This window comes from Limtongia smithiae (assembly GCF_038497785.1).
Source record: "Limtongia smithiae strain NRRL Y-17922 unplaced genomic scaffold V1518scaffold_4, whole genome shotgun sequence".
Classification (NCBI taxonomy): Eukaryota; Fungi; Ascomycota; class Lipomycetes; order Lipomycetales; family Lipomycetaceae; genus Limtongia; species Limtongia smithiae.
The window spans coordinates 839,761-848,712 of NW_027117625.1; the positions used below are offsets into that span (position 1 = coordinate 839,761).

General features: G+C 54.3%; 4 protein-coding genes across 4 annotated transcripts; 2 read left to right on the forward strand and 2 right to left on the reverse strand.

The window, feature by feature from the left end:
- Nucleotides 1–213: 213 nt before the first annotated feature.
- V1518DRAFT_415245 (aspartate transaminase) lies at nucleotides 214–2,334 on the forward strand. Its single transcript, XM_066903769.1, has 4 exons — nucleotides 214–534; nucleotides 784–823; nucleotides 884–934; nucleotides 990–2,334. The coding sequence occupies exons 1-4, from the start codon at nucleotides 415–417 to the stop codon at nucleotides 2,093–2,095; spliced, it is 1,317 nt and encodes a 438-aa protein (XP_066760385.1). The 5' UTR covers nucleotides 214–414; the 3' UTR covers nucleotides 2,096–2,334.
- V1518DRAFT_441145 (SART-1 protein) lies at nucleotides 2,134–4,434 on the reverse strand. Its single transcript, XM_066906424.1, has 2 exons — nucleotides 3,728–4,434; nucleotides 2,134–3,672 (listed from the first exon to the last, which is right to left on the reverse strand). Exons 1-2 carry the CDS (start codon nucleotides 4,389–4,391, stop codon nucleotides 2,333–2,335), a joined length of 2,004 nt encoding a protein of 667 aa, XP_066760386.1. The 5' UTR covers nucleotides 4,392–4,434; the 3' UTR covers nucleotides 2,134–2,332.
- Nucleotides 4,435–5,048: 614 nt separating this feature from the next.
- V1518DRAFT_241020 (Pkinase-domain-containing protein) lies at nucleotides 5,049–7,357 on the forward strand. Its single transcript, XM_066900973.1, has 9 exons — nucleotides 5,049–5,236; nucleotides 5,289–5,319; nucleotides 5,374–5,470; nucleotides 5,528–5,560; nucleotides 5,620–5,747; nucleotides 5,800–5,818; nucleotides 5,871–5,912; nucleotides 5,971–6,712; nucleotides 6,770–7,357. Exons 1-9 carry the CDS (start codon nucleotides 5,139–5,141, stop codon nucleotides 7,263–7,265), a joined length of 1,686 nt encoding a protein of 561 aa, XP_066760387.1. The 5' UTR covers nucleotides 5,049–5,138; the 3' UTR covers nucleotides 7,266–7,357.
- Nucleotides 7,358–7,483: 126 nt separating this feature from the next.
- V1518DRAFT_372842 (glycolipid 2-alpha-mannosyltransferase-domain-containing protein) lies at nucleotides 7,484–8,650 on the reverse strand (the record flags this gene model as incomplete). Its single annotated transcript, XM_066901409.1, has 2 exons — nucleotides 7,484–8,256; nucleotides 8,308–8,650. 2 exons carry the CDS (start codon nucleotides 8,648–8,650, stop codon nucleotides 7,484–7,486), a joined length of 1,116 nt encoding a protein of 371 aa, XP_066760388.1.
- Between the last annotated feature and the right edge of the window lie 302 nt (nucleotides 8,651–8,952).

An 8,952-nucleotide genomic window follows, 5' to 3' on the forward strand; every position in this document is an offset into this window, starting at 1 on the left:
AAGCGGGCTGGCCGCGAAGCCCGCGCAGGCGGTCGCGGTTGGGCGGGAGACGCGGCGGCGCGTCTGAGGCCACCCCTCTCGTCCTCCCCCGCCCGCCCCGCTCTTCTCCGCGCCCTGCACCCCAGGCAGAGTCGCCACTGTTGCACGGCGACAAAGCCACGGCGAGTGCGACAGCTGGTTCGTAGGCTGCGGGATCACCACCGCACGAGCAAGAACGAAGCAGCAGTGCCGCATGCATCGCGAGATCTCTCCCGGCCGGGTAACGCACCACCGGGGCTCCGGTTTATTTCGCGTCGCGGCTTTTGGCTTCTTGCCTGGCCCGTCTTAAAGGCCCTTTCCCCGCCTTCCCCCGCCCCGTCTCCCTTCTCTTCTAGTCCCGCGGCTCCTACCTTGCCACGCACCCCCGCTCGCCCAATGGCTTCTCTTCTTCTGCGCAGATCCGCCGCCCTCTCCAGGCCCGTCGCCGCCCGCGCCCTCGCCCCGCGCTGGCGCACCGCGCCCATCGCCTGCACTGCCCTCCGCGCCTCCTCTGTGGTGAGTCCTCCTGATCTCTCCCGGGAGCGCACGCGTGTGCCAATCTGCTTCGCTGCTTGTGTTCGCTGGCGAATCGCACGAGGCGCGCGTGTGTGTGCGTGACTCTGCCGCAGGGCTCCGGGGAAGCGTCTCGTCTCTCCCCTGAACCGCGATCCGCACGGCCAATGCTTCACAATTGCGCTGGCCTTGCGTCTCTGTGTCCGGAGCGACCTTCAAGGTGTAGTCAATTAACCTGTGTTCGTCATTTAGTGGGCAAAGGTTCCCCAAGGTCCTCCTGATGCCATTCTTGGTATGTTCGCGATCTGAGTCATAATCTGCTGTACGCATGCTAACCACCCTCCCACTCCAGGGATCACCGAGGCGTACAAGGCAGACAAGTTCACCGAGAAGATCAACTTGGGTAGGTCCATTATGTACGGCCGCTCGCCCAAGTTTCCTTGCTCATTTCATCGCAGGTGTGGGCGCCTACCGTGACGATGCCGGCAAGCCATACGTCCTGCCGTCCGTCAAGGAGGCCGAGCTCCGTCTTGTCCAGCAGTTCCTCGACAAGGAGTACGCCGGTATTACCGGTGTTCCGGCCTTCACTAAGCTCGCTGCCGAGCTTGCGTACTCTCCCGGCTCCGCGGCGCTCAAGGAGGACCGCGTCGTGATCACTCAGTCGATCTCCGGTACAGGCGCTCTCAGAATAGGTGGCGAGTTCCTTGCCAAGTGGTACCCCTATGCCAAGACCATCTACATCCCCACCCCGTCATGGGCAAACCACACCGCGGTGTTCAAGGACTCCGGTCTTGAGGTCAAGCCATACCGTTACTACGACAAGACGAACATCTCGCTCGATCTTGCTGGCCTCCTCGAGGATCTCTCCCTCGCCCCCGAGAACTCAATCATCCTCCTCCATGCTTGCGCCCATAACCCCACAGGTGTCGACCCCACCCCCGAGCAATGGCAGCAGATCAGCGAGGTCATTAAGAAGAAGAACCATTTTTCCTTCTTCGATATGGCTTACCAGGGCTTCGCCTCGGGCAACGCTGACAAGGACGCCTACGCGCTGCGATACTTTGTCGAGCAGGGCCACCAGCTCTGCCTGGCCCAGTCCTTCGCCAAGAACATGGGTCTCTACGGTGAGCGCGTTGGCGCGTACTCGCTCGTCGTCGACTCCCCGGAGGAGAAGAAGCGAGTCGAGTCTCAGGTCAAGATCGTCGTCCGACCAATGTACTCTAACCCGCCCGTGCACGGCGCCCGCATCGCCGCCGAGATTCTGGGCGACGAGAAGCTCCACGCACAGTGGCTCGCTGAGGTCAAGGGCATGGCTGAGCGCATCATCTCCATGCGCTCCTTGCTGAAAGAGAAGCTTGAGGCCCTCGGTTCAACTCGTGACTGGTCCCACATCACCTCCCAGATCGGTATGTTCTGCTACACCGGCTTGACACCCGAGCAGGTCAAGACCCTCCGCGAGCAGTACTCCGTTTACATGACCGGTGACGGTCGTATCTCTGTGGCCGGCATCACAAGCAAGAATGTGTCGTATCTTGCCGAGTCCATTTACGCCGTTACCAAGTAGTTTCGGAAATAGAACGGTGGCCTCTTTAAAATATAACTGTCTTTGTTTTGTGTTTGGAGATACAGCATTAGCAGACTAAATTTATTAGAGTAGGCGATAACTGGCTTATCGCCAGTCTCTTTCTAAACAAATCAACATACCGATCAGCTTTCTTCCGATGCTCGACATGGGCTTGAATCCGTATGAGTATTGCAGGAATATACCAAAAGTCAGTCACATGAACGCCAAATACAGCAACTATGAAAATAGTGATTGGCTTTCCTTTGTCCGCTCGTCCTCGATCTTTTTCAACTTCTTCTCCGTCTTCAGCTTACCAGAACCTTTGCCGTGGAATTGATGCGACAGGTGCTTGAACGCTTCTTTCGGGGTCATGATTCTGCCAAACTCATCTTTGTACTCGAGCTTCACCTCGGGTTTGTAGTCCTTGAACCGCTTCTGCGCCTCGCGCGCCTCGACCATCTGCCGCATCTGGTTTTCGCGCTGTGCAGCGTCCTCGCGCTCGCGTTGCGTTAGTCCATTGAATTTTCCACTCTTGCGGTCCGCTTCGCGCTGCGCTTTAAGCTCCGCGTCGGCCAATAACCTGCGTTTCTCCATGTCGATACGGAACTTTGCGTTCCCGCGTTCGATGCGCTGGCGTAGCAGGTCGTGTTCGTCCGGTGCTTTGATAATGCCGCGGGAGCGCAGCATGGTGAGGACAGAGCCGATGCCGACGGAGTTCATGGTGGTGTCCTCGAGGCCGGTGGAAATTTCGTCCGCGGCGTCATCGGGATCGACTTTCTCGGCTTTGACCGGGGGGGTGCTGTTGTCGTCCTCTGATTTGTCCGCATCCTGCATTTCCGTGTCCTCGATTTTCGGACTCGCTGATCGAGCCTTGACCATTCGCAGTAGCCGCTGCTTCTCCTGCTCGTCCTCAGCCTGACTCTTGCCGACAGTTTCGATAAACTCGGTCATGTCATCCACGACCAAGCCGTCTCCAGTCGTAACCTGCTCTGCATGTTCCTCAGCAGCGCCGCTCTCTCGGATTGACTGCGCAAGTTCCTCCGCAGTTTGGACTTTGAATTTCCGCTTCTTCTGAACAGTTTGTCGTTGTTTTGCAAGTAGTGCTTGCAGGTCCTCGTCGTCGTCTTCGAGAATGTCAGGTTTATAGTCTGCCATGACGCTATCGGGATTATCAGTAGTAACATCGTCGTCTTCGCCTCTCTTCTTACGTCCTTGGCTTCGATTTTTTGATTTTTTTGGCTTGCGGATTTTCACCGCCTCAGCTGGCATGTAGTCGGATGTCGTAACTGTGGGCAGAGTATAATCCAGCGACACTCTTACCTTTCCTGCAGCGGCGTCCTCAAGTTCCTTCTGCTTCTCGGCCACTGCTGACGCAACGGATATCACTTCACTGTCAATCGTGAAGAATTTCCGACTGCTCTCAGCGTCGTCGTCGTCGTGGTCGTCGTAGCGGGAGAGTATGCCGCTCTTGCTCTCCTCGTCTTCAAAGCCCGTGTATCGCGCTTTCCGCTTCTTGTTTTCTAGGTTCTTAGCAAGTCGTGACTTCGCTTTCAGTGCGTTCGATACCAATTCATCTTCTGTTCAACTTATTAGAATCGTTCTTGACAGCACTAAGAAATGGGTCCTGCGTACCTTCGTCGTCTAGGACATTGGAGTCCTTAAGTGTAAGAATGACATCTTCCTGGCCATCAAACTCGTCCAAACTATGTCCGACCTTCAAACCCTTCAAATCATTCGCGGTGTACTCCGGAACCGGTATTGCTGCAGTGTCCTCATGCTCTGTCGCCACCAACCTCTTCAGCTTTGCCTTTTTTATCCACTTCTTGACGTCTGTGGTGTCGTCATCATCAGCTTCGCCGAGACCTTTGCCGCTTAGAAATTTTAGCCGTTCAATCCGATCGCGTGAGTCTTGCAGGCGCTTTTTTGCAGCCTCGTTCTCAGCCAGCTGGCGTTCTTCTTCTTGTTTTGCGTGCCAGTTGGCGGACGCTTGCTCGTCGGAATCAGGTGCCGGTGCCGTGCTTGTGTCTGTCGCCGCAGTACCGGGGACGGGGATTGGCCGTAGGCCAAGCTTGATGCGCAACTTGTTGGTTTCTTCTAGGGTCAGAGAAGATTCATCTTGTGAGTCACCGGTGGCGGCCTCGCGGGCTTCTCTAGCTGTTGCGGAGCGTTTGACGGCGTCATCGTCAGGTGTCGCTGATTCCACGACCGCCACTGCCGGAATTGGGATCGGCCGCAGTCCAAGTGCAAGCCGATGCTTGTTTGTTTCTTCGATCGAAAGTGCGACTTCCTCCGCCATTTCGTGATTGCTGGCGTGGATGTTGCAGTTATTGTGTGAGATGGGAGCGCGAAGGGCAAATGAAAGTTGCGAATAGTACGAGCCCCTCGCTAAGTGGGCGCGATGCGGCGTTGTCGTGGCAACATCGCACGGCTGTTAGGCTTCAATTTCCCAATCCCGCCGTCTAGTCCGGACAACACAACAACTCGTCGCGGGAGACGCGATCCGCGCATTTCTGTGGGGATACTGGTGATGTATCTCCTTTCAGTAGATTGAATATACAAATTTCTGTGATATACAATGCTGCTGCATGCAGCACGGTACCGTGGAACGTATTCGCGTACGCGTTGGCAGGTTCACCCTGACACTCGCCAAGTCGTCATCCCTGCACGATGTATTTACGGATCTCCCAAGTGGTGCAAGCCAGATCTTCGCGTCAAGACGGTCGTTATTTGTTTAACACGCTCGGCTCGAATCTTTCTCTTGTCTGCAGATCTTTTTCTTCTCGCACGACGACCGCAAGAGACACGGCGGGCCCGAGGACTCCGGCACGCCTGTATATTTACATCTCATCACACGCCCAGCTGACAGCCCCATACACTCGCGCGCTCCGCGGCAGCCGCTATATTTTACCCCGGCCGCCTCCTTATTTTCTGCACACCTGCATCTCTCTTGCATTAATGACGGCGTGAATTTCGATCCGAATTCGTTTCTTGGTTTGTATTAGTGTTCGTCTTCTTCGCGGTATATATCATCATCATTTTACGCATGGAAGCACGGCCGAAGATAGTATCTGCCGAGCAGTTTATGCTTCTCGAGGAGCTCGGTAACGGCAGTTTTGGCACTGTGTATAGGGCTATATATAAGTATGTGTTCTAGGCCGTCTCTGTGAGTGCACCAGCTGATACTGTCAACTAGGGAAACTGGGGAAATCGTCGCTGTCAAACAGGTATGCTGTCACGAGACTGAGAGAAGTGCGAGTATCATTAACAGTGGTGTCTAGATTGATCTTGAATCATGCGACGATGATATTGCTGAAATCAAGATGGAGATCCAGTTGCTCAGCGACTGCGACAACAAGCATATCACAAAGTATTACGGTACGGGCTAGTTCTTGTCACGCCTTGCTACATTACTATATTGATACGTCGCTTCAGGCTGCTTTGTGAGAGGATATAAGCTATGGATTAGTAAGTTCGTTCTGTGCTGTGATGGGCGGTCTTGAGGGTTTACCGTTGTCGTCTTGTAGTAATGGAGTACCTGGCGGGCGGATCTGGGCTGGATCTCTTGAAGCCGGCGCCGTTCCCGGAACAGCAAATTGCGATAGTATGCAAAGAACTGCTGGAAGGCCTGGCTTATTTGCATGGCAACGGCAAGGTATGGGATTTTATTCACTGGTGTCACAACGGAATTTGGCTAACTTCAGCAGATACATCGCGATATCAAGGGTACGCAGTGAGGAATGTGGAAGTGTGTTCGAGTCACTAACGCAATTTGTAGCCGCAAATGTGCTATTTTCCGCTGAGGGTGACGTTAAGCTTGGTATGTTTCGCTTGACAAGTTGACAAGTTGACATGTTGTATACTAACATCCCCTGCAGCGGACTTTGGCGTGGCGGCACAGCTTTCGAACAATTTGTCGCGGCGAAATACGTTTGTTGGAACGCCATTTTGGATGGCGCCGGAAGTAATCAAGCAAGAGGCATACGATTACAAAGCTGACATTTGGTCACTGGGGATCATGGCGATCGAACTCGCCCGTGGAGAGCCACCGCTATCACAATATCATCCCATGAAGGTGTTGTTTCTGATTCCAAAGTCGGATCCGCCAATTCTGGAAGGAAACTTTAGCAAAGAGTTTAAGGATTTTGTTAGTCATTGCCTGATCAAGGACCATAGATATCGTCCGACGGCGAAACAGCTACTCAAGCATAAGTTTATCCGGAACGCGAGTTCGACCGAGAAATTGGTGGAACTGATTAATAGGAGAGATCAATGGCAATCTAGACGGATCGATCGCGCCAAGCCAAAGCTTTACCAGGACACAGTGGCAACCATGAGCTCCATGGGCTCGGACGACGATGCGTGGTCGTTCACGATTGACAACATGCATCCGATCAAGGTCACGGAGACTGAGGTAGGCGAAGTCAACACGAAGGATAGTTTCAAATCTTTGACGTCGTCGTCGGCGGGCCATGGCCATGGCGTACCAGAGATATCTGAGCCACTGTCGAAATTGCATGTCACGGCAGTGAACTCGTTATCGGAGACAAGACAGCGGACACTGCGTGCAAAGTCGAGCGTGAAGCCGTACCTATTGGATTCGGAACGTAAAGAGTCAGAGTGAGTGCGACAATGCTGACCTGGTAGAGGAGATTATTGCTAACTGCTGGCGAATAGTCGTCAGCGTACTCTAAGACCGACGGCCAAGATCTTACGAGAACAGCCAAGTGCGATTCACTTGTCTACACGCGAAGTCGCCTCTATTCTGAAGGAGCCCTCAGGGGAGGAAAAGCGAGAATCAACGCCACGACAAGAGGTGGCCTCTGAGCAAGGCCAGCTTGGTCGTCGTGCATTTGACGAGATCATTGAGCCGTTGCTGAACAAGCTGACGGCTAAAGAAGACTGCAGCGCGGCACAGGCAGAAGCGACAGCCAAGTTCGTGCACGGGTGGAAGGAACTCGATGCTGTCGACGCGGATGGCGAGTTTTGGCTGCTGAAGACATTGATGTCCGGAATCCAGGATCATGCAAAGCTGCGGAATGCGCTGAGCGATCCTCCAAAGGAGGCTGCTAAAAATAACGCAGTTGCGGTTCCGGAGAAACGCAATGCAATTGAGCAGCTTCTGTACTCGCGCTGGTTAGACGGACTGCGCTCGCGCTGGCCGGAAGTCTGACTGAGCGAAGTGTATATTTTTGCGTGCCTAATTCGGTTTGGATTGGAAAAATGGAATGAGTGTGTATAATTTGGCTATGCGAGCTATGAGTTTATGACATTGCGATGATGATAGCGATGATGATAGCAAATAAAAGACAAGTGTTTATATGTATATTGCAATCTATTGGCTGTGTGTAGAGTCGTTAGATGGAGTGAAGATGTACAGATGGGACCGACTTAGTTCTCGTGGATGAGGGAGAAGAAGTTGTCGATGCAATTTTCGCGATTGAACGCCTTGACGTCGACGAATTTGCCGGGAATGCAGCCGCGGCATTTCTTAGAAGAGGGGCAGTTGTAGTATGGCATGTGAAGATAGCCAATGTCCTTGAACCAGTGAATTTTGTTTCGGTCAAGGAAGAGGCCGAGGCCGACGGAATGGACAGGGGCATCGCCCCAGCGCTCGTAAAAGAAGCCGCCGGCGTGGTCGAGGTACTCAAAGTACTTGTTGTAGGCGTCGGAGCGAAAAAAGTCCATGTCGCCGATCTCGAAGTTGCTCCAGAAATGGCATGTGGAGTAGCCGTTTGCAATTTTGTTGTGGTTGGGCCGTTTCGTGTCCTCGATGAGCCAGGCGAGGGAGTTGTTAGGATGCACGTACTCAGGGTGCTTGGCGACGTACTCGAGGGTGGTGGGCCAGAGAGTGCGGATACTCTGAGGCGCGTCGTAAATGTTAATGACGTAGCCGTACGTCTTGTCGTTGTCCTCCATATACCGAAAGACGTCGTAGTCGATGCCGCAATAGTAGCGCGTGCTGGGCTCGACGCGCCAATACCACCGCACATCCTTGAGAGCGGGGTGCTTGTAGAACATGCCAGAGTTCCAGCGGCACATACGGTGGTAACTCGCTTGCTTTGCATACATGATGTGGTCCTCAACGAGGATCTCGTTAGAGACCGAAACGACATCTGGGTTTATCCATGGTGGCGTGTCCCAATGTTCTTTGGGAATGAGCTCTACGGATTGTTAGTAGTGCGATGAAAAACGTGGGAGGCGCAAAAGCTTACCGTATCGAACCTCTGCGTTTGTGGCTGCGCGGGTGCGCTTCTTGAACTCCTCTGTGAATGGTACGTCATTAAAGAAAGTCCACGGGTAGTTGAACTTGGAGTTGAAGTTCGTCTCGATATCCTTCATCGTACGTAATAGACCGCGCAGCTCCGAATTGCGCACAAGCGACAGCAGCGTCGCGTTCGCGCGCTTCTGGTTCTCCTCGCCAGCGTGTACCAGCACGCCGGCCGGCTCGCCCACGACGTCGCGCACTAGCGGGTTGTCCCACTCACCGGAGCTCGCGGGCTGCCGCGTCTCGTCCTGCTGCAGCGCCTTCAGCTTCTCTAGCTGCTCCCTGGACATCAAGGCGGCAACCAGGTTGAGCGGGCTATCGGGGTTCGCGGAAACCGTGGTCGTCTTAATCATCGCGGCAGCGGGCGCAGTAGCAGTGGAGCCGCCGTGGAGGAGTTTGATGAGCGCGACAACCGAGAACACCAGCGCGGCAAATGTGCCGTAGACGAAGACTCTCCTCGCCACGCGCATGGTGACTTGGCTTCGGCGAAGGAGGAGACGGAGACGGAAGAGCAGGTAGAAGAGAGGCCAATTGAGGGAGTAGCACGGTGAGACGCGGAGCCGCGTGTCTGACCAGAGTCTGCGATAGATAC

Coding starts and splice junctions, on each gene's coding strand:
- V1518DRAFT_415245 (XM_066903769.1), top strand. CDS start 415: ATGGCTTCTCTTCTTCTGCGCAGATCCGCCGCCCTCTCCAGGCCCGTC. Junction 824..883: donor TCCTCCTGATGCCATTCTTG/GTATGTTCGCGA, acceptor CTCCCACTCCAG/GGATCACCGAGGCGTACAAG. Junction 935..989: donor CACCGAGAAGATCAACTTGG/GTAGGTCCATTA, acceptor ATTTCATCGCAG/GTGTGGGCGCCTACCGTGAC.
- V1518DRAFT_441145 (XM_066906424.1), bottom strand. CDS start 4,391: ATGGCGGAGGAAGTCGCACTTTCGATCGAAGAAACAAACAAGCATCGG. Junction 3,673..3,727: donor CAATGTCCTAGACGACGAAG/GTACGCAGGACC, acceptor TAAGTTGAACAG/AAGATGAATTGGTATCGAAC.
- V1518DRAFT_241020 (XM_066900973.1), top strand. CDS start 5,139: ATGGAAGCACGGCCGAAGATAGTATCTGCCGAGCAGTTTATGCTTCTC. Junction 5,237..5,288: donor GTGTATAGGGCTATATATAA/GTATGTGTTCTA, acceptor ACTGTCAACTAG/GGAAACTGGGGAAATCGTCG. Junction 6,713..6,769: donor TCGGAACGTAAAGAGTCAGA/GTGAGTGCGACA, acceptor GCTGGCGAATAG/TCGTCAGCGTACTCTAAGAC.